Source organism: Mus caroli, unplaced genomic scaffold (assembly GCF_978045245.1).
Source record: "Mus caroli unplaced genomic scaffold, Mus_caroli_1 scaffold_1, whole genome shotgun sequence".
Classification (NCBI taxonomy): Eukaryota; Metazoa; Chordata; class Mammalia; order Rodentia; family Muridae; genus Mus; species Mus caroli.
Genome location: NW_028227256.1, coordinates 131,037,309 through 131,061,225, shown reverse-complemented (window position 1 = coordinate 131,061,225; position 23,917 = coordinate 131,037,309). Strand labels below are relative to the sequence as shown.

Sequence of the window (23,917 nt, the reverse complement as noted above, 5' to 3'; positions counted from 1 at the left end):
GAACTCAGATGATGATCATACAAATAGTTTCCCAGGGCTAGGAAACTGATTGACCTTGAGTTCTGTGAACCGCTTGCTTTACAAGCATGAGAACAATTCAGTCTTGGTGGCACTAGCTTATAATCCTAGTGATGAGCAGAGACAAAATTTAGAAATTTGGGGGACTCAATGGCATACGCAAGCCTGGCAACTGCAGTCAGATCCCTGGAACCCACATAAAAGTCTGAGAGTTGACTCTATTGAATTGTCCTGACTACACACACATAGCTACCCTCATACTAAGTTAAAACAAGGAAAAAACAAAGTGGATAGTATCTGAGGAACAATACCTGAGGCTATCCTCTGCCTCTACCACACAAAGGGGATGCTAAAGGACAGCTCAGTAGTTAAGAGCAGACACTGCCCTTCCAAAGGCCTCCATAGGCCCTACAACTGGGCGTACAGGTTACATAGACATACACATTCATGCTGTTGCTTGTATTTTGATGCTAATTCCACGCTGCAAATGAGGAATGAGTCATGTACTCAGGTGACTTCTTGTGAACCATCACCTAACGAATAAAGGAGCCAATCACTGGGCAAGTAGGTGGGACTTCCGTGTTGGACAGAGGAAGAGAGGAAGCAGGAGAGAGTTAGGCTTTTTTGGATGGGGATAGCATGAGGACAAGACGCAGCTACAAGTGTCTCCCGGTTTTAATGGAGGATGTGTCAGGATTCGCCACCGCAGGATTTAGATTTAATAAGGCTTACAAGATTAGGATTTTTTTTTAGTTGTTGTGCCCAATGACTGAATTACCATCGTTTCTGAACTAAGTTTGTTCAGAGGGCAGCTTGTCCGGGTTCAAGAGAGAAAGGTATGGCGGCAAAGCATGGGTTTGCCCAGGGTGCACCACAAAGGCCATGGGGGATTTGAAGCACGGAGTTGGTGTGGTAGTGACCTGCCAGTGAGAACCTAGTGAGCTGGGTGGAGAGATTTTGGAGCCCTGAGGCAGAGCATCTTCATGAGATAACAAAAGGTCAACCATTGCCCTCCAGTGCAGGGCCAACCAGGCCACTGGGGCAGGAACATGCCAATTCATTTTTTAATATTTCATGCAACATAGTCACATACTTTTTTTTTTTTAAAGAGGAAAGAGCAAATGAATGGAATTCTGTTTATGAACATATTTTTTTTCATGTAAAGCTGTGCAAATTGAAAAACAATCAATGAGTTTTATATCCTGGTTTTCTGTAACTGTTCAGTGGTGGCTTCAGTGCATGTGAACTGTGAACATGGCTCAAAGTTCAGAAATCAGCACTGCTGCCTGAGAGCTACTCATCAGCCCTTTCTCTTGTGTTTTCTTCTCCTACCTGCCAACCTTCCCTGGTCCTCTAAGATAAATGAACCACATTTCACAGGCTGTGGTTCAATAAGCTGGCACATACATCTGCTATAGACAAATAGCTCTTGTTCTGCTTTCTCTTGGCTCTGAGACCGAGAGAGACTTGTGGTTTTAGCTGGGTATGGTGGTGCACACCTTTAATACTAGCATTGGGTAGGCAGAGGCAGGTGGATCAATGCCAGCCTGGTCTACATATCAAGTTTTCAGGACAGCCAGAGCTCAGTTGTGTGGCAAGCCTTGTAACACAGCTATTTGTACGATCACATGCCATTAACTGAAGCAAACATGTAAGTCTACTAGAGTGACAAAAACCCTAAAATTCATGTGTGCTAAAATTGCTCAAGGTTGCTTCTTTATCTTTTTGTTTTTTGCTCTTTGTTTTTTGAGTCAGGGTTTTTCTGTGTAGCCCTGGCTGTCTCTGTGAGACCAGGCTGGCCTCAAACTCACAGATCCAGCTGCCTCTGCCTTCCGAGTGCTGGGATTAAAGGTGTGCGCCACCATGCCCACCTCATGCGCTCCTGCATCTTTTTCATGTAGATTCACAGTGTGAAAGGACAATAAATCCAACAAATTTGGGCAAACATTTTACTGATGCTTCCAGAGAAGCAGCTGAGCTTGTTGGCAGGCATAAGGTAAACAGGTTACATGACAGACCTTGAGCTTAGATGTCCTTCAACATGTCTGCTGAAGGCAGCACTACCCACAAATTCTCTTAAAGCCATTTGAGACAGTCCATTTTAATGTTTTCTTAAAAAAATACAAAGGAAATTAACTCTGTCAGCAAACACAATTCAAGGAAAGAGGAAAAGTGGGATTCCAGAGCAAAAGGAGAGTGTAGCCCAGTTTAGGCTGCCACATTCTCCTCTTTGCTATACCAGTAACTCAAGAGTTTCACCATGACACAGAGGTGCCTAGATCTGCCATCCTATACAAAGGTATAGAAACTAACAAAAGATTTTCAATTGTCCTTGATTATTTTGTTTCAGGATGAGTAAAATACACTGTACAGACAGGTACAGAAGATATAGCAGGAAGAAAACTGAACGTACCACACACAGCAGTATTAAGCACTCCTTAGTGGAAGTGTGCCCTAAACAACAGGGCAGTAATCACGTACCTGAACTACTAGGCTGCAGCCACCCCACCCATCCCCAAATAAATAGTGTGGAGGCGTAGTAACGGAGTAGCACTTGATTCGCCAGGAAGATGGCCTTTTCACTCATTTGAAGACCAAACTGCCACTGCTATAGGAGCCCTGGCAGGGACTAAGACAATTGTAAAATCACAGATATTTCTAGTTTACCACAGGTATATTGAACTCTGCACATTTACAGCATCTCTTATTCTAACCTTTTCCACTGTTAATCTCTCAACTCTCCAGTGCCAAGATGGTACAAAATTTTACATTAGAAAGACTGAAATCAAATAACATGTCCTTTCCAGCCTTCCAATTTACACTTCAGTGATCTTCTGGGTTCACCCACATTCCATTCAGCTCCAGCCACTTATTCAAATCTCTGCACCAACAATGTCTTCCTAAGTGAGGACAGCATGAATCTTCCTTCTTGGTCTCTCAAATTTTAACAGTGATCTCTTGTTTTCCTACAGCAAGGAACTGTGGTGCCTTGAGCTACCTCTGTATTTAGAAAAGATATTTTTGCTTCTGAGAGGGAAAAAGACTTTCATTTTACCAAGCTTATATAAACTGATATCCTTCCAATCACCTAGGATGGACACTGCCCACATCTAGCAGGCCATACTCACCTTAATTCTCTGCAATATATGAGGCACAACATACATCCATACAAACATACACACATACATCCTCCCAAGCACATGGTAAGTTAGAAACAGTAAGAAAGTGCTCCTCAGACCACAGAGAGTCATGATCTGGTTTCCCACATCCAAACGTGCATTCTCTTCCCTCGAGTACCTGTTCCCCATGCTTCTGAGCAAGATGACCAGTGCGAAGGAGAGTGTGCATCAAATAAGTACAATCATCACAGCACTGGTGCCTGTAATCACCCTGTGCACACAGTGAGAAATAAACATTCTGGAAAGGATCCTTGATTCTCCCACAAACTGTTCCTTGGAGTAGTCACTGGCTCCAGCTGGTGTTAAAATAACAGTTACTTTTCTCGGAGAACACACACACCAGCATCACAACGCTGGGTTCCCATGGAGGCCACTACTTCCCAGCTGTCGATGATAGGGTCATAACACTCAATGCTGCTCAGCAGAGAATTCCCATCGTATCTGATGGGAAAAACAAAGAAATGAGGTCTCCATCACTTTACATACAAGTCCTACCACTGTCTATAAGAGCCCACTCCCTGCACTGGGACGGGAATGAAAAACAGCCCCAGTGGTTGTTCCCCACAACACATATTTCACCTCCATCCCAAATGGATTCTTTCTTGCCTTGGATACATGATTCTAGCCCACTTTCAAAACCCTTACCCTGCAATTGCATAGAGTCTCCCTCGAAGCACTGTGGCCCCTACATAGCATCGAGGTGTGGTCATACTTGTGACAGTTGTCCAGGAATCAGTGCGAATGTTATAAGCTTCAACAGAAGAAAGGTGGGCTGTACCATCAAACCCCCCCACCACATAAATATGGTCATTCAGTAGGGCTACTCCAGCACCTGGGGAAAAGAGAGCAGCAGCACATGAATGGCAGTAAGCCTAGCATCTGAACCCAGTAACAAACATGGTTGCTAATGGCTGCACTGTGGAGATGAGGGATGCAGACATGTCAAAGCACTACAACAGTGTAATACAGCAAATGTCAGTGCATGCATTGGTCAACCCTTAGGTTAGGACTTGAAATTCTAGCAAAAGACTGACATTGGTCTCATCTCTGCTGTCACTAACTCACAGTCTATCTCTCTTCTGTGTTAGAGACAATGAGAGGAACAAAGGCCATGGTTCTGCTGTGATCTCTGTCCAGAGGCAGTTACATCACAGCCTATTCAATTAAGAGTTCTCAGCTGTTATTGGCATGTACCTCTATGATAGAATACTTGCCTTGTATATGCAAAGCCCTGTTTGCAGTACTCAGAATTTTTTTTTTTAAATTTTTTTAAAGATTTATTTATTATATGTAAGTACACTGTAGCTGTCTTCAGACACTCCAGAAGAGGGTGCCAGATCTCGTTACGGATGGTTGTGAGCCACCATGTGGTTGCTGGGATTTGAACTCTGGACCTTCGGAAGAGCAGTCGGGTGCTCTTACCCACTGAGCCATCTCACCAGCCCAGTACTCAGAATTTTTAAAAAAATTATTTTTAGGCATTAGAGATTTTATGTAATACTTATTGCCATTTATTATCAGGTATATGTCACATGTGTGCAATCCTGGGATTACTTGGAGTCTAAAGTTAATGTGAGCTATATACTACGTACAGTGAGATCTTAGATTAAAAAAAAAAAATCACCAATGAATGTAGTGATATAACTTGAAGCCAGAAGCAGGAGGATCACCTCATAGCAACTTGTACACTGGCCAGGACTGCACAGTAGGACCCTCAAAACAAAGTCCAGCCAGGTTTGTCAGTGCACGCCTTTAATCCCAGCACTCAGGAGGCAGAAGCAGGTATAGGTGCATCTCTGTAAACTCAAGGTCAGCCTGGTCTACAGAGTGAGTTCCAGGCCAGCCGGGGCTACACAGGGAAACCCTGTCTTTAGAAAAGCAAGACATCAACATCCAAAGAGTACAAAAAGCAAAGACATAGACCTCAACAGGTCTGTGTACAAAAACTGTACTCAACACACAAAATGAGGCTAGTGGTCAAACTATAGGAATAGAAAAAAGTACTAAAGAATAAGGAATCGCTGTCCTCAAATGGAACAATCTAGCTCAAAGTTTAACCTGCCTTGCTTCATGCTAATATTTTAGGGAAGGCAGAGGTGGAGGAGACTGGACTGTGACTCACACTCACAATGGGTCTACAGTGAAATAAGAACTACAGTTCTGTCCTACTGATACCACACCCAGTAATTAAACCATCTCTTCATAGGTTTGGTCTTACCAGAACGCTTGGTGGCCATAGGCGTAACGTTAGTCCAGTGTCCTGTATGGGGATCATATTTCTCAACTGAATTTAATATATTCAAGCCATCATATCCTCCTGAAAGACAAAGTGGAGAACATTCCAAAGAGAAAGGTAGATTTCCAGGCTCATTTTAGTTGGCCTTCTGTGAGTAATTCAACTGATTATTTATTATTATATGTAAGTACACTGTAGCTGTCTTCAGACACCCCAGAAGAGGGAGTCAGATCTCGTTACGGATGGTTGTGAGCCACCATGTGGTTGCTGGGATTTGAACTCAGAATCTTTGGAAGAGCAGTCAGTGCTCTTAACTGCTGAGCCATCTCTACCCAATTCAACTGATTCTTTCAGTTCTATTTTTTCCAGAGGTCCAGGTCAGAGAATATGCAACATCCTACATATTGCTTACAAGAAAAATATAATCTATTCATGGACAATATATTGAGATAAGTCAGAGTTTTTGTTGATGCAAGTATATGCACTTAATTCTGCCCTCCAGAGTCTGTAACCACTAAGCTCTCTCCAGCCCCATCCCAGGCTCATACCTAGACAATAGATTATTCCACTGGCCACGACTAGTCCTGCACCCTCTCGAGCTGTCTGCATATCTCCCAGCATACTCCACTGATCGATGTTTGGGTCATACCGCTCCATACTTGTATGACGCCTACTTCCATCAAAGCCTCCAGAGACGTAAATCATATCTGCTCAGAGTGAACAAATTATAGACTGTTAAATTAAGAATGAAAAATATCTAACAACGTTTATCTCTACAAATTACCCATTGTTAAGATGGGGGAAGAGGGACTGCACACATGAATGTAATTACAACACTTGGGAGGCTCAGAAGGAGCTTCAGGAGTTCAAGGCCATTCCTGGCTACAGACTAAGTTAAGCCTGAGCTATTTCAGAACTCATCCCAGGCAAACAAATTATATTTCTTCAAGTTGATTTTTATTATTCTTAAATTTCCCATGGTGTATATTAATTGTATATGGTACTGTATAATACTACATAAGTACATTCTTGTAAATGTATATTTTGTATATATTTTCTGAGACTTACGTGACTTAAATGGTAAGTCACGTAAGTCTCAGAAGGAAGAAAGGCAGTACAAACAAGCACTTAAAGCCCATGCCGGTAAGCCCAAGTTTGAGACAAGGGTGAGTTACACAGGGAAATCTAGCAAACTCCATCTCAAGATGATAAAAAAATTTGTTTTTTTTTTTTTTTTTGGTTTTTCGAGACAGGGTTTCTCTGTATAGCCCTGGCTGTCCTGGAACTCATTTTGTAGACCAGGCTGCCCTCGAACTCAGAAATCCGCCTGCCTCTGCCTCCTGAATGCTGGGATTAAAGGAGTGCGCCACCACGCCCGGCAGCATAAAAAAAGAGCGGGGTGGTGGTAGTGCACACTTTAAATCTCAGCACTCCAGAGGCACAGGCAGGTGGATCTTGAGTTCAAGGCCAGCCTCGTCTACAAAGGGAATTTAGGGGCAACCATGGCTACACAAAGAAACTCTTGTCTTGAAAGACAAACAACAACAAAAGAGGAATACTAAAGGCATCTGGACTGTCCACGCGGAGTTTATAAAACATCATCAGTGCCTACTACCACACAACATACGGAACATGAAGTACCAGTTCTGTAGTCAGAATTGAAATGTCTACAAATAATGAATAGTTTCTGTTAACAAAGACATTTCTAAAAGCAAGAATGAGCCTTTGAAATGAGACATTTAATTATGTTCCTACAATACAGTAGAAGAGCACATGAAACATTGTTTGTTATCAAACCTACCTCCCAGAGTGGTGGCTCCAGCAAGGCCTCGCCGCACATTCATAGGGGCCACAGAGTACCACACTCCATCTTCGTCTGCTGTATAGTCTAGACATTCCACCGAACTGAGGCGGGAACGGCCATCGTAGCCACCAATTACATAGATCCGATCGTGTAAGGAAACTGAGGCCACATACCGTCTCTTGCGAGTGATACTCTGTGGATTTGGAAAGAAGAGGAGTGAGACCATTCAGATGGGCACACTCTAGCCCACCTCTCCTTCCGTACCCTGCCTGGTTAATCTTCTTTGCTTCTTCCCTGCCATCGGAAACCCCTTCAGGGTTCATCCTCAAGGGGCTAGATGGTGAATGCCTATAGAGTGAAATGCTTCTGTCTCATTGGGAAGTTTACATAAGACAGCATGGCTTTCTACTGTCTTCTCTAAGGCACTGGGCTAAGAGACTGAATACCTTTCCATAAGAAAAGTACAGGCATACTGCTAACCCTGGAGCCAGTCTGAAATACCCTAAAGGATAAGAATGGTTCAAAGGTTTTCCATGTCTCCTCAGAAATGGTTCTTGGTTGTAAAGTACTGAAATACTGAAATGAGACTTAACTTTTCAGTCAAACAGGAGTTAGATTCAACATAGCCAAGTTCAATCTAACACAGTATGAACAATGGTATAAGTTGTGCAGCCTAAATGGTGGAGGCAGCTAAACTTGATATATGGTTACTGACACTTCTACAGTGAAAACTTCTTTTTTGTTTTTTTTTTTTTGTTTTTTTTTTTTTTTGGTTTTTTGAGACAGGGTTTCTCTGTGTAGCCCTGGCTGTCCTGGAACTCACTCTGTAGACCAGGCTGGCCTCGAACTCCCTGTAATCCACAACCACCTGTAATGAGACCTGATGCCCTCTTCTGGGGTGTCTGAAGACAGCTATAGTGTACTTATGCATAATAATAAATCTTTGGGCCAGACTGAGCAGGGACTGTGTGAGCAGAGTTGACTGGATCGAGCAGAGGTCCTAAAATTCAATTCCCAACAACCACATGAAGGCTCACAACCCTCTGTACAGCTACAGTGTACTCATATACATAAAATAAATAGATAGATCTTAAAAAAAAAGAAAGAAAATGATTCTCTGACCTTCACACACATGGTATGGCATAGACATGCCCACATGTGTAGACACACACAGATCAACCTGTACAGTATGGCTGGAAGGGACATGCATTCTGCTACAGCATGGCTGGAAGGGACATGCATTCTGCTGTTCTGAAGCTTTTCTACTCTCAAAGCTGTCACATATGAGCTAGCATCAGGAACCATTGACATTTCAACTCTGCTGGAAATGGTTCCACCACGACTTACTGGCAAAAAGCTCCACTCCTGTGTCTTGGGGTCATACTTCTCTACCACATCAATAGGAGACTGCTGGCTTCCGAAGCCCCCAACCACCAGAAGCACTTCATTGGCTCCTAAGGACAAAGGCAGGAAAAGGCAGGTTACTTCACCCTGGCTAGGTGACTGCTTACAGGAAAATATTAAGTAGAAAGGTTCAAACAGGAAACTGTTGTCTTCTTTTGGAGGCACTAGGTACTGGATCAAGGGCCTCAGTGTTCTACCACTACCTGTAACCACTCCTACATCACATTTAAAACTTTTTATTTCAAGACTGGGTCTTACTTAGTGGCTCAGGCTGGTTTTGAACTCACTCTGTATAGCCAGGCAGGCCTTGAACTTGCAAGCCTTGTCTCAATCCCTGACGCAGCTAGCTTACAAGCCTGTGCCGCCAGGCACACCTAGGTTGTTTTTGTATTTGCCTGAGAAATAATCTAAAATAAAGCTGTGTAATAGGAAGGTATCTATCTATCTATCTATATTTTATGTTTCCATGTGTTTGAGAATGTCTGTGTATAGGTTTGAATGTATGTTTTGTGTATGTGTAGATACTGGCTCTGCCTTGTATTTTCTGTGTGTCTGGTTCTGTACTGCCCTCTGCCTTGTTTTTTTGAGACAATGTCTACTGAACTGTGGAGCTCTGCAATTAGGCTGAACAGAGTTGCCAGCAAACTCAGGGCCTTTCTCTGCACCTCTGCAGCACTGGGCTCACGGTGAGCGTTGCCATGCCTGATGCATGCTGGGAATCAAGCACAGTTTCTCTTGCTGCTGCTGAGCAGCTTTCCCTGTCGCAGGAAGCTACTTGTTTCTGAGGCTATAACTTTTCAGAGTCTGAATCTCTGAGATGCACTCATCACCATAAAAGAAAGTCCCAGGCCCTCAAGACCACTCCATTGGTAAGATCACTGGCTGCTAACCCTCATGGCCTGAGGCCAATCCCCAGAGCCTACACTGTAGAAAGGGAGAACTCATTCCCACAGACGGTTCACATGTGCACCCCAACACACAAAATCAATGTTAAAGAGAACAAAGTCAGCCCTTTATTTTGTTACAGACAGTAACAGCCGCCGGGCGTGGTGGCACACGCCTTTAATCCCAGCACTCGGGAGGCAGAGACAGATGGATTTCTGAGTTCGAGGCCAGCCTGGTCTACAGAGTGAGTTCCAGGACAGCCAGGGCTACACAGAGTAACCCTGTCTCGAAAAACCAAAAAACCAAAAAACCAAAAAAAAAAAAAAAAAAAAAAAGAAAGTAATAGCCTGTATATCAAATTTTCCCTTCCTTAGAGTCTCATTTCTGGTCTTGGCTCTCTTCACAGGGCAAAACCTTGGCAGAGTTCTCCTAGACATCTACTCTGATAACTCACGAGGAGAATAATCTGGTGGTGCAGTGGTCAGACAGTTCAGTAAGTAGCGCTCTGCACCCTCTGGTGCCAGTGTCTCAGGTGACCGTGGCCTGAAAGAGCAAGTGCAACACTGTGTATCTGACAAGATACAGTCAAGTAGCAGATCAGATCAGTCAAGCAGCAAAAGATCTCTCTTTTGCTCCCTTTCACCCCCACCCCTTTCAACTCTTTAAGAACCGGTTCCTCTGTGTTTCCAGTTCCTAAACTCGAGTGTTCCCCCACTTTAGCATGTAGCAGATCCCATCTGGCTAGAACATGATAAACGACACTATAGGGACATGACCGGAAAGAGACAGTAAATTCCATTGATTTTTCAGCCATTATTTGTTACATCATGCAATTCCCATATTTAAAAATATCAGGGCTGGAGAGATGGCTCAGTGGGTAAGAGCACCGGACTGTTCTTCCGAAGGTCCAGAGTTCAAATCCCAGCAACCACATGGTGGCTCACAACCATCCGTAACAAGATCTGACTCCCTCTTCTGGAGTGTCTGAAGACAGCTACAGTGTACTTACATACATATAAATAAATAAATCTTTAAAAAAAAAAATATCAACAAACCAACCACGTCAAGGCCAGCCTGGCCTGTCTCAAAACTAAAGAAAACCAATCAAAGAACAAAAAACAGCCACATTTTTATTCATTTATTTATTTATTGCTGTGACTTTGTTCAGCAGCTTGTAAACAGCAGTAGGCAGGAAACAGATTTTGTTATAAACCCCAGAAAAATGACAACTGCCTGTCAACACAAAATTGTTCCATAAATACTAAACTTCACAGTAGAATTTGGGCAGAGAGGTCAATATGAGTCACATTTGTTTTTTGTTGAGACAGTTTTGCCAGGTAGTCCAGGCTAGCCTCAAACTCACCATCCTTCTGCTTCTGCCTCTCAAGCACTTTTACTGTGGAACATCTAACATGTTTTAGCCAGATGTGATTTATCACCATGCCTACCTACTTAGGGATTTCATGGGTTTACATGGCTAGAACTCTAGCTTACTGGATTCTCAACCTTCGTTATAAAGGACTTCATAGTTTTCCAAGGACAGATCCTGTTTTGAGAGACTGCTCCTTGGGCTTTAGAAATAGCTTAGCTGTTAAAGGCAAGGCTCACAAACAAAAGATAAGACTGCTAACAAAGTAATAAGCGTTAGCAAATTCCAGTGATCATCAGTAACAACTCCTTTTCTTTTGGGGAGGGGTAGAAGGTCTAGGGATATAGCGCAGAACAGCCCCAAACTTGTTATTTTTTTTTTCCTGATTCAACATCTCAAGTATTAGAAATACAAGTGTGTATTATGCCAGGTGGTTTTTGTTGCTGTTTTGTTTGTTTTTAAGAACAGGTCTCTCGCTGGGCAGTGTGAGTTCCAAGACAGCCAGGGCTACACAGAGAGACCCTGTCTCGAAAGACCAAAAAAAAAAAAAAAAAAAAAAGAGAGAGAACAGGTCTCTCTATGTAGTTCTAGATGGCCTGGAATTCATTATGTTGACCAGGCCGATCTAGAACCCAGAGAGACCCAGCTGCCTTTGCCCCTGCGTGGACTTAATATGCTCCCCCAGCAGTGTCAGATGACTCCTCTCTTACTTTTGGCGACTCGGGACTGGACCCAGGCTCTCCTATGCTAGGCAGTGCTCTCACTGAGCTACTCCCCAGTTACTTCTGAGCTTTCCTCTCGAGACACAGAGTGGCTGGATTCACTTGTAGACACGTATGATCACAAACTTAAGATCCTTCCTGCATTGGCCTCTTGAGTATCTGTAATTACAGGTGTACAACAGGACACCTGACAAGATTAATGTGTAAGCTGGTGCAGGCCCTTAAAAAAAATCAAAATTGATCTAGTCAAAGAGAATGTCAGTATTTTTTCAAAGTTATGAATTACATAAAACTAAATCTAGCCGGGCGTGGTGGCGCACGCCTTTAATCCCAGCACTCGGGAGGCAGAGGCAGGCGGATTTCTGAGTTCGAGGCCAGCCTGGTCTACAAAGTGAGTTCCAGGACAGCCAGGGCTATACAGAGAAACCCTGTCTCGAAAAAAAAAAAAAAAAAAAAAAAAAAAAAACAAAAACCTAAATCTAATTCCTTAAGGTCAGAAAATAGTTTTCTGATTTGCAAAATATTTAACAAAATGTAGACAACGAACCTCTAGAGAACCTTCTGCATTTTCTGGCTCATAAAAATTTACATTGGGGGGCTGGAGAGATGGCTCAGTGGTTAAGAGCACTGGCTGCTCTTCCAGAGGTTCTGAGTTCAATTCCCAGCAACCACATGGTGGCTCACAACCATCTGCATTGGGATCAGATGCCCTCTTCTGGTGTGTCTGAAGAGAGCGACAGTGTACCCACATACATAAAATAAATCTTTAAAAAAAAAAAATTTACATTGGCTTTAGTTCAGTTTAATAAGCAATTAATGAATGCTTTTATGTAAAAAAAAAAAAAAACCAACAACAAAACAAAAACCATACCTTCTGTCTTGGAAAGTACCCTAGTGAGTGAACTTAACCAACTTTACATGGACAAGCTGTGGCTCAGAGGAAGATAACAAGCCTACACAGCAGGTTTCTAGAATTTACAGAATTAGGAAGAGAAGTGAGGGACACAACTCAGTGCAACAGCACTTGGCTAGCATGCCTCAGGCTGATCCCTACAAAAGATAAAAATGAAAATAATCCATGATATAAATATATAAAATTAGGAACAGAGGTCTACTGACACACATGCCACCTAGTGCCATCCCTGGTCAGTCACTGCTTTATACGCTCTTCTAGAAACTTACTATCTTTGAGCTACAGACTCTGGACTTGTTATTTTCAAGACAGCAAAGGTAACTGCATGTTTATAGGACTAATGCTGAGGTGTGTAAATAAACAACTGCTAACCTGCCCTTGCCACCCCACCTGTAGGGTGATGCTGTTGAAGGCTGAGAGTGGTGGGTCTCTGCTTCTACCAGTAAGTATTCAAGAGCTCCTGCCTTTTAAGGGCTGAGGACCAAACAGGAGGCTCCCACTAGAGGCCGGCCTTCCATCACTGAGCTATATGCCTAGCACTCACCCATTTTCAAAAATGATTTTCTTTTTCCTTTAGACGCCCAGCCAGCGCAGCTTGGTGCCTGTAGTCCAGCTACTTAAGAGGATGAGGCAAGAGAATTAAGAACTTTGGGTCAGATTGGGCTACAGTGCAAGATTCTATTTAAAAGAGACAGAGAGAAGCAGAGAGACAGACAGAGAAAAGGAAAAGCTGGGGCTAATGAGCTGACTCAGCCAGTAAGGGCATAAAGGCATTTACACCATGGACAGACACACCATGGTCTATGCAATGTCCTCCCACCACTGTGCTCAATACATAGTAAGGAAAGGATAGGGGAGAAAAGCCCCAGCTGTGCATACACGACTCAATGTCTCTCTTGGTGCCAGGCCACCCATGGTATAACTGGGCTGTAATCTACTTAGTCGCCACCCATGGTATAACTGGGCTGTAACCTACTTAGTCATTAACTCCTGTACAGGAGGAACTTGAGTTGTATACCATGTTTTTGGAAATATCAACAATTTTTGGTCAACATAGTCAGTCTTCTATACTGGATACACTGGTGGTTATACTCCTACCCCATTCCACCAAGACACTCAGGATAAAAGTAGCACATGGTTTCTATGATTTCACCGTGGCTCAGCAATATGAGCATGTTTAATACTTTTTGTATGATAAGAAAATGGTTACCATACATTATAATTAAAAAAAGAAAATGGGCGTGATGACTCATGACTATAATCCTGGAATTTAGAAGACCAAGGCCAGGTCATTTGGGTTCAAGGTCAGCCTGGTTTACACAGTGAATTTGAGGCTAGCCTGGACTACAGTGTAATAGCCTAGTTAAAAATAACAAAATGAAACAAATTCCCTAAACCAAACCAAACCAAAAATGAATCTGATCTGGAAATTATTCAAATATTTTCCTGTAATATCTGTTTTCACACTTCATTTATTCCTTAATCTACATGTGTTGATCTGTATTTTTGTATATAGTACATGATATTCAGATCACATTTTGTCATACTGCAGGAATTAATACCTTTCCTAATAGTTTGTGTGTATTTTTAATTTATGTATGTATTCCTGCATGAGTTTAAATGTACAAGTGTGCAGGTGTCTTTGGAGGCCAGAAAAGGATCTCAGAATCCCCTGAACTCGAGTTATAGACTGGAGCAAATCTCCTGATGTGGGTGCGAGAGCAGTCAGTGTTCTCAACCCCTGAACCATCTCTCAAGCTCCAATTCTTTTTTCTACCTCTCCTCTTTCTCTAAATATATTTCTGTGTGGTAGAATTTGGGGTGATTTTTAATTTTTTGCTTCTATATATTTTAATATTAAACATACACTATGGGTGACACTAACAAGCACAGGAGGTGGGCAGGACTGGGGAGATGGCTCAGTGGTTCAGAGCACTGGCTGCTCTTCCAGAGGAAAGAAGTTTGATTCCCAGCACACATTTGGTGGCTCACAACTGTCTGCAATTCCAGTTCTAGGGGAATCTGGCATCCTCTTCTGGCCTCCACGGTGCACATACATCCAGCATGCAGGCAAAACAACTCATATATTGTAAAACAAAATAAAAATATTTAAAATGGGAAGAATTTAATTAAAAACTACAGTAATGGGAGCCACAGAGATGGTTCAGCAGTTAAAAGCTCACGCTATTTTTGCAGAGGAGGTTTGGTTCCTAGCACCCAGGTGGCTCATAACAGCCTATAACTCCACTCCAGGAGATCTGGTCCCCTCAGAAACTCATATAAACACAAATACACAGAATAAAAGAAAAAACTGGAAAAAATACTGCTTACTCCTCTATCAATAGACAACTCGATTGTCAATATTCTAATATACCTTAATATAGTTTAAATTTTAAAATCAAAAATAAGAAAAGGAAATGGGGCTGGAGACATGGCTCAGTGGTTAAGAGCACTGACTGCTCTTCCAGAGGTCATGAGTTCAAATCCCAGCAACCACATGGTGGCTCACAACCATCTGTAATGAGATCCAGTGCCCTCTTCTAGCATGTCTGAAGACAGCTCTACAGTGTACTTACATGTAATAAATAAATAAATCTTTAAAAAAAAAAAGAAAAGAAAAGGAAATGATAAAACACTAGGGGCTGATGAGATGGTTCCATGGCTAAGAATCTGTTCTTAGAAACCACATGGTGGCTCCTAACAATCTGAAACTCTAGTTCCAGGGGATCTGATGTCATCTTCTGACCTCTGTGGGCACTGCACACATGTGGTACACAGACATGCAAGCAGCAAACACTCAAACATATAAAAAATAAATAAATTCTTAAAAAAAATAAACGTGGGCTGGTGAGATGGCTCAGCAGGTAAGAGCACCCGACTGCTCTTCTGAAGGTCCAGAGTTCAAATCCCAGCAACCACATGGTGGCTCACAACCATCCGTAATGAGATCTGACTCCCTCTTCTGGAGTGTCTGAAGACAGCTACAGTGTAATTACATATAATAAATAAATCTTTAAAAAAAAAATAAAAAATAAAAAAAAAATAAACGTAAATGAAGTGCCACCTCATATATACAGAATAAATGATAATCTTCAAAATAGTTTTACAGACCAGATGCCCCTCAACAGAAGAATGGATACAGAAAATGTGGTACATTTACACAATGGAGTACTACTCAGCTATTAAAAAGAATGAATTTATGAAATTCCTAGGCAAATGGATGGATCTGGAGGGCATCATCCTGAGTGAGGTAACCCAATCACAAAGGAACTCTCACAATATGTACTCACTGATAAGTGGATATTAGCCCAGAAACTTAGGATACCCAAGATATAAGATACAATTTGCTAAACACATTAAACTCAAGAGAACGAAGACCAAAGTGTGGACACTTTGCCCCTTCTTAGAATAGGGAACAAAACACCCATGGAAGGAGTTACAGAGACAAAAATTGGAAGTGTGACGAAAGGATGGACCATCTAGTGATTGCCATATCCAGAGATCCATCCCATGATCAGCTTCCAAACACTGACACCATTGCATACAATAGCAAGATTTTGCTGAAAGGACCCAGATATAGCTGTCTCTTGTGAGATTATGCCAGGGCCTAGCAAACACAGAAGTGGATGCTCACAGTCAGCTATGGAATGGATCACAGGGCCCCCAATGGAGGAGCTAGAGAAAGCACCCAAGGAACTAAAGGGAACTGCAACCCTATAGGTGGAACAACAATATGAACTAACCAGTACCCCGGAGCTCTTGTCTCTAGCTGCATATGTATCAAAAGATGGCCTAATAGGCCATCACTTGAAAGAGAGGCCCATTGGACTTGCAAACTTTATATGCTCCAATACAGGGGAACGCCAGGGCCAAAAAGGGGGAGTGGGTGGGTAGGGGAGTGGGGGGGTATGGGGGACTTTTGGTATAGCATTGGAAATGTAAATGAGCTAAATACCTAATAAAAAAAGGAAAAAAAAAAAAGCTAAAAAAAAAAATAGTTTTACAGAGTGGCAGGAAGGCTCTTTTTACAGAGAAGTAATAGGGACCAAGATAAAAATAGCTAAGTATTTACTCTGTGCCAGCTAAGTGTCTTATCTACATTCCAACTCAATCCTCCCAACAACCCATTCAGAAGAAACTAAGCCTCATTTTAGGAGTAGAAGCATAGGATCAAATAAGTGTGTGTGTGGTTTTTTTTTTTTAAATCTATTTATTTATTTGTTTGTTTGTTTATTTTATTGGAGACAGGGTCTACTATTTAGCCCTGGATGCTCTGGAACTCACTATCTGGACCAGGCTGGCCTTGAACTCACAGAGATCAACCTGACTAGACTTCTGGAGTGCTGGGATTAGTGCTCTGTGCCACCATATCCAGTTAAGATCAGATAAATTGTTATCACTAATTAGCTACTGGCAAGGCTTTGATTTGAACCTCTGTGTATTTGCTAACATAAGTAGCACTTACGTGACAGTAACTGCTCCTAATAAACTTCCTGTCTAAGGTAAGTGTTAAGCCAGAAATCTGTACCACAATTCTCGCCTCACAGGTCAGGATTTTACCTATGATACGTGACTGTCAAAAGCCCTATAGTTTTAGATTTTGTTTATTTGAGACAGTCTATCACACTGGCTTCTAACTTAACTTTTTTTTTTTTTTTTAAGATTTATTTATTTATTTTCTTTTTTTGTTTGTTTGTTTTTTTTTTGTTTTTCAAGACAGGGTTTCTCTGTGTAGCCCTGGCTGTCCTGGAACTCACTCTGTAGACCAGGCTGGCCTTGAACTCAGAAATCCACCTGTCTCTGCCTCCCAAGTGCTGGGATTAAAGGTGTGCGCCACCACTGCCTGGCAGATTTATTTATTTCATGTATGTGGGTACACTGTTGCTGTCTTCAGACACACCAGAAGAGGGCATTGGATCCCATTACAGATGGTTGTGAGCTACCATGTGGTTGCTGGGAATTGAACTCAGGGCCTCTGGAAGAACAGTCAACGCTCTTAACTGCTCAGCCATCTCTCCATCTCCGCTTCTAACTTTTTATGTGCCCAAGGACGAATTTATAATCTTCCTGCCTCTACTTCCCGATTACAGGCATTTACCATCACACCCCATTTATGCTGTGCTGGGGATTGAACTCAGGGTTAGGAAAGCACTCTAACAACTGAGCTACATCCCTAGCTCCAAGCCCTTTACTTAAATGCTGAAATAGAAATTTAATGTTGGGCTGGTGAGATGGCTCAGCAGGTAAGAGCAATGACTGCTCTTCCAAAGGTCATGAGTTCAAATCCCAGCAACCACATGGTGGCTCACAACCATCCGTAACGAGATCTGACACCCTTTTCTGGAGTCTGAAGTCAGCTACAGTGTACTTACATATTAATAAATAAATAAAAAGAAAATTATCCATTCTTAAAAATAAAGAAATTTAATGTTATATAATATATGATAATTTGCAAAATCTTTTTCTCTCTACTTTATCTAACTTAATCTCCAATAATTATGTGCCACAAAGACACTCTCAAACAACAGGAAATAAAAGCTTAAAATGGCAGCTACTTGTCTAAAGAGATTAAAAGCAGGTCTAAAACAAGTCTACTGTAAGCATTACAGATGTTACTTCCAACTATATCATACCTTCTGAAAAAGGAGTTCAAAGACATCCCCTCATTTTTCCAGGAATACCAGCTTACCTAGCCGGGCTCTTGTCCTGGGTCCTTGCATCTGACTCCGAAGTTCAGGCCTCAGGTGAAACTTCTTTGCTTCATCAACTAGATCTCTGCATTGTAAACTACAGCGGATGAAAGGCTAAAAGACAGAAGAGAGAAGGGAACCAGCCATTTCTAATATTACAATAACAAAATGAGACATATAAAGAAGCAATTTATGTATGTAGATAAAAGCAGGATTATGTATATGGATAAAAGTAAGGATTAGTACGAATTTTAAGGGAGCTGAGCATGCTGGCTTCACATCTGCAACTCCAGTACTTGGCAGGCTGAGATAAAAGGATTTCTGAGACTTCAAGCCAACTCAGGGCTACAGACTGACTTCTAGCCAGGATGATCTAGAGGGAGACACTGTCTCAGAAAGACAAGACACGGGGCTGGTGAGATGGCTCAGTGGGTAAGAGCACCTGACTGCTCTTCCAAAGGTCCAGAGATCAAATCCCAGCAACCACATGGTGGCTCACAACCATCCGTAACGAGATCTGACTCCCTCTTCTGGTGTGTCTGAAGACAGCTACAGTGTACTTACATATAATCAATAAATAAATCTTAAAAAAAAAAAAAAGACAAGACACACAATCTCTCTTGGAAAAATGTCTTCTCTGAAATAATTCCCCCAAAGCTCTCTCTCTCTCTCCTTCCCTCCTTTGTTCTCCTCTTCTTCCTCCTTTTCATCCTTTCTTTCTGACAGGTTCTCCGGTAGCCCAGGCTGGTCTCAAACTTACAACAGGGCATAGGATAACTTTCTTTTTTTTTTTTTTTTTTTTTTTTGGTTTTTCGAGACAGGGTTTCTCTGTGTAGCCCCGGCTGTCCTGGAACTCACTTTGTAGACCAGGCTGGCCTCGAACTCAGAAATCCACCTGCCTCTGCCTCCCGAGTGCTGGGATTAAAGGCGTGCGCCACCACGCCCGGCTAGGATAACTTTCAACATCTGATGTTTCTGCACTATCTCCCAAGTGCCGAGTTATAGGCATGTATTCACCATTACTCCAACTCCCACATCTATACTGGTGCTCTAGATGGCTCACTTTGGTAAAGTCCTTGCCATGTAAGCATGATGACCCAAGTCCTGTCAGATGAAACCACATAAAAAGCTAGACATGGTAGCCTATACTTGTAATGCCCCAGCTCAATCTGAAACTCTGGGCCAATTAGTCAGAGACTGTATTTCAAAAACCAAGCTGGATGGTCTGAGGAACAGCATAAAAGGTTGACCTCTGGCCTACATGTGCATGCATATGTGCACATATACACACACACCTACACAGGAAATTGATCTTTGTATTAGCATCTACCTCCACTCTGTACTTTGCTCTCTAGTTCAGAAAAAACGGTCCTATAAACCGCACCAGTAAGGTTTCTATATGACTCCTAGCTGGGATGAGTTCTGCTGAAGGGCAGGCTCCTCTCAAGGCTTTCTCTTCAGGCTGATACCCACTTCTTAGCCCAGCTAGACTGAGTGCTGGTGACAGCTTGGTTGTTCCAGATTTGTAGTCTCCACTGTCTTTTACTGTTTCTCCAAATGTAACTTTGTAAACTCTGTGTGTGTGTGTGTGTGTGTGTGTGTGTGTGTGTGTGTGTGTGTGTGAGAGGGAGAGAGAAAACCTTCCTTAGAACTGTACCCTCTGCTTCCTGTTGGAATCGTCAACTCATATGAAGCTCTAGTTTATTAGTTTGACTCCAAGAAGTTTTCAGGATGCATTGGAAAAGAAAACATATAACAGTAGCAACCACTGTTCTATAGATATCTCTAAAGCTTCTGCATGAGTATTCGCAACCATGAGTGAGGTGAGTAATGTCACTGCTGCTTCACAAAGGAAAAAAATCTGAGGTCATCTCCCTAAGGGTTTCACAACAATGTTTGATTTAGGATTCCAGCCTCCTGATTCTAGCTCCGGATCTCTGTACTAAAACATAACGTAAAGACTGGTTCAGAAGGGAGTGAAGATTGGGCCTCACTGTCAACTTGAGTGATTTGGGAAACACACCAACTGCTGTGTCCCTGAGGGGGTTTCTGAAAGGTTTAGCTCAAGTGGTAAGACCTACCCTTAATATAGGCACACCATACCATTGGTTAGGGACCCGAGCTCAACAAAAAGGAGAAATTCGGCTGTGTGCCAGCTTTTCCTTCTCTGCATCATGACTGTGGTACAGTGTGACCCACAGCTTCATGGGGTTTTGTTCTGCCATGCCTTCTTCAGGATGAACTATAACTTTTCATTGTGAGCCAAGATAAACCTTTCTTCCTTAAGTTGCTTCAGAGCAGGAGCCTGGAGGCAGAAGCTGAAGCAGAGACCATATGAAGGAACACTGCTTACTGGCTTGCTTCCATTGGCTTGCTTAGCATGCTTTCTGATACAGCTAGGGCCTACCACCTGTTCAGGAGTGGTGCCTCCCACATCGGTCACTAATCAGAAATGCCTGTCCCCTCTCCCCCAATCCAATCCCAAGGAGGCAGGTGCACTTTGACAAGCACTCATCTATAACACTTAGGTGAAGCCCTAAATGTGGGGTATTTTATCACAGCAACAAGAAAACTAACAAATAGAGGTCTTAAGGAAGAAGGGGAAAATGAGTTTGAGATGTGACATTAATTAACCTGATTTTCTTTTTAATTTTTTTTGGGGGGGTGTCTCAATATTTGTTTACTTGTTTGAGACAGAGTCTCATGTAACCTAGGCTGACCTTGAACTCTTGATATGCCTGCCTACCTCTACCAAGAGATTACAGGCCCTTACTACAACAGACCAAACAAATTTTGTAAAGTGAATAAGAAACTATTTTTATGGTTAACTTTTAAAATGGTCATATCCCGGCCAAAACGTTACTGGGCTTCACCTAAATGTTATAGATGAGTGCTTGTCAAAGTGCACCTGCCTCCTTGGGATTGGATTGGGGGAGAGGGGACAGGCATTTCTGATTAGTGACCGATGTGGGAGGCACCACTCCTGAACAGGTGGTAGGCCCTAGCTGTATCAGAAAGCATGCTAAGCAAGCCAATGGAAGCAAGCCAGTAAGCAGTGTTCCTTCATATGGTCTCTGCTTCAGCTCCTGCCTCCAGGCTCCTGCTCTGAACCCCTGCCCTTGCTTCCCTTGATGATAGACTATTAACATGCAAGAAATAAACCCTGCCCTCCCCATGCTGCTTTGTGGTCATGGTGTTTACCACAGCAAACAGAAAGCAAAGGAGGCCAACAGTCCATGCAACACTGTGTGTATGTGTGTGTGTGAGTGTGTGTATGAGTTACAAAACATTGTTGCAGCTTAAGTTAGAGAAACACTCTTATAAAGCACTAGAAAACTCAACTGCATCAAACTAAGTAAATCAGACATACTACAAGTAAAACCATGAGGCCTGACAAATAAAGCAACTTTTGTCTCTTTTTGGTCCAGAGCAATTTATAACAATTCATGTTTAAGAGAGACCAGTACACAGTTTTTTGTATGTTTGTTTTCGTTTTGGTTTTTTTTCCGAGACAGGGTTTCTCTGTGTAGTCCAGCTGTCCTGGCACTCACTCTGTAGACCAGGCTGGCCTTGAACTCAGAAATCTGCCTGCCTCTACCTCCCAAGTGCTGGGATTAAAGATGTGTGCCACCACTGCCCAGTCAGTACACAGTTTTGTTTTTTGTGTGTGTTTTTTTTAATGCTTTTCAGTACACAGTTTTTAATAAAACATAAGAGGCACATAAAACAAAAAGACAACACAGCGCAAAATTAAATAAAATTATGGATTTTCATTTGTGACAGAGATGTGACTTGCCAAGCAATAAACATTTCTTATGCCTAGAATGTTCCCAGCTTTATCATTCCACCATTCCTGCTGAAGGGAACCAGGTGACACTGCCTGCATTAAAGCTGCTATTTTGAGTAAGTAGGCTGTGGAGTTAGTGGAGTTTCTGGATGCCAAGCACCTTACGTGACTTACCTCAGCATCAATTACATCTGTAATGTACCTGGGGGTCAGCAGGGGCATCCGAACATACTGTAAGAGGTCAGGTAAAGACTCTTCTCGCTCTTTCTTGGCATGCTTCACCCAGTTGATAACAGCCTCAAAGACTGGCTCTTCAGAATCCACCTATAAATGTAGATTCACACGTCACAGACTTTTACTTCCCCACAAACTCAAAGCAGCCTTGCTTAGTCTCCTTTGTGCTAATTGTCCTCCATTACTGTTATTTCCCATCTCCCAGAAATATGAAGAAAGTTCTGGGAAAACAATCTTTTCAGATACAGGAAAAGAATTATATGCAATTTAAAAAGAACTAAGATAGTGGTGGGGTGGGAGGAGGCGTGGCATGTGAAACAGTTGAGAGTAGATGGGGAGGAGCGGGGAATGGGATATGGGGTGTAAAAAGTGATTTATAAATAAAATTAAATTTAAAAAAGAACAAAGACAGTGTTTAATAAATGATGAGTCACATGTTGGCCTTCCTTTCAGAACTGCATCCATTCTTGAATTTTTGTCTGGTCATTTCTGCAACTTTAGTAAACATGGGAGAGAAAATCTGTTATCCTAATTAAAATTGAAATAATTTTTATTCGTAGTTGCCTCTGAAGCAAGAACTTCACTTTATCATCATGAATAACAACATTTCAGCTTTCAAAGTATGTTCAGTCAGCATTTCAGCAACTACTATGTGTTCGATTCTGTGCTGTTTTGACATACGGATTCAGATCTTTGGAGAACTTAGATTATACATTATAGATAGATAAAGTAAGAAACACTCTCTAAAGTATGTATTATGCCACCAGAAAAGTGACAGGCACAATAAGACCTAGAACTTTCCAAAGGCAGTCAGGCAGGTGCAGGACCCACGTTCTCTCAGCAATCTCTAGGCAGATGTAACCCAAGGCTTCATTTGAACCATTGACTGTGACCTGGAACACCTTTCCCCAAGAACTGTGGTACTTTGGAAAGCAGAAATGTTTGGGCATGATGTTTCATTTTATAAATGTACTGAACTTCTTCTAAGTGAAGTACTAACTTCACTGATGATGAGAAATCAAGTACAGTCCCTGTAGGCCAGACTCAGCCTTCATCTTATCCACCTGTCTTATCCTTCCAAGTTCTGGGATTGTAAGTACCAATTATCAATTACTACAATCTTGTTGTGATTAAAATTATACAGGGAAGTAGCAGAGTCATGAGCCAGAAACAATAGGAACTTTCTTCATTTCTAGTGAGTCGGGAAAAGTCTCCCTCAAGTAGCAAGCTGGAATCTGATGGACGACTAGGAAATAACCAGGAAGAATAAAGAGAGAGTACTCAAAGAGTCAGAAGTGGCAGCATATGCTGAAAATTCCAGCACTTGGAGGCTCGAAGCAGGAGGACCGCCTACATAGTGAGGTCAGGGCCAGCCAGGGATACAAAATAAGATCTTATCTCAAAATCCCCAACAGCACTCTAAATCAGAAAAAAAGGAAAAAGCAAGAGTGCACCAAGGCTCTAGAGCTGCACTATGTGTTACCGCAGCGGCATTTACCAAAATCAGAGCTCAGCTTCTTAGCAGCACTAGCTATGTTCCATACCCAACAGCAATGTGCCTAGTGGCTATCAGATCAGACAAGGAAATTTAGTCCATCTTGAAAGAATTTTCTAGAGGTCAGAACTGACCTAGAACAGAGAGAACTGGCACATGGGGACATTTTAGCTGTCCAGCC

General features: G+C 42.3%; 1 protein-coding gene across 1 annotated transcript in view; it reads right to left on the bottom strand.

Moving 5' to 3' along the window:
* Window positions 1-1,953: 1,953 nt before the first annotated feature.
* Window positions 1,954-23,917, bottom strand: part of Klhl12 (kelch like family member 12) — a 35,298-nt gene continuing 13,334 nt past the window's right edge. Inside the window, exons 5-12 of the mRNA XM_021157584.2 lie at window positions 22,182-22,331; window positions 18,220-18,334; window positions 8,585-8,691; window positions 7,235-7,430; window positions 5,982-6,140; window positions 5,416-5,514; window positions 3,843-4,029; window positions 1,954-3,638 (exon numbers count right to left, since the gene is read on the bottom strand). Coding sequence (XP_021013243.1) covers window positions 3,512-3,638; window positions 3,843-4,029; window positions 5,416-5,514; window positions 5,982-6,140; window positions 7,235-7,430; window positions 8,585-8,691; window positions 18,220-18,334; window positions 22,182-22,331 — 1,140 coding nt within the window. The 3' untranslated portion in view covers window positions 1,954-3,511. The remainder of the gene's footprint in view (window positions 3,639-3,842; window positions 4,030-5,415; window positions 5,515-5,981; window positions 6,141-7,234; window positions 7,431-8,584; window positions 8,692-18,219; window positions 18,335-22,181; window positions 22,332-23,917) is intronic.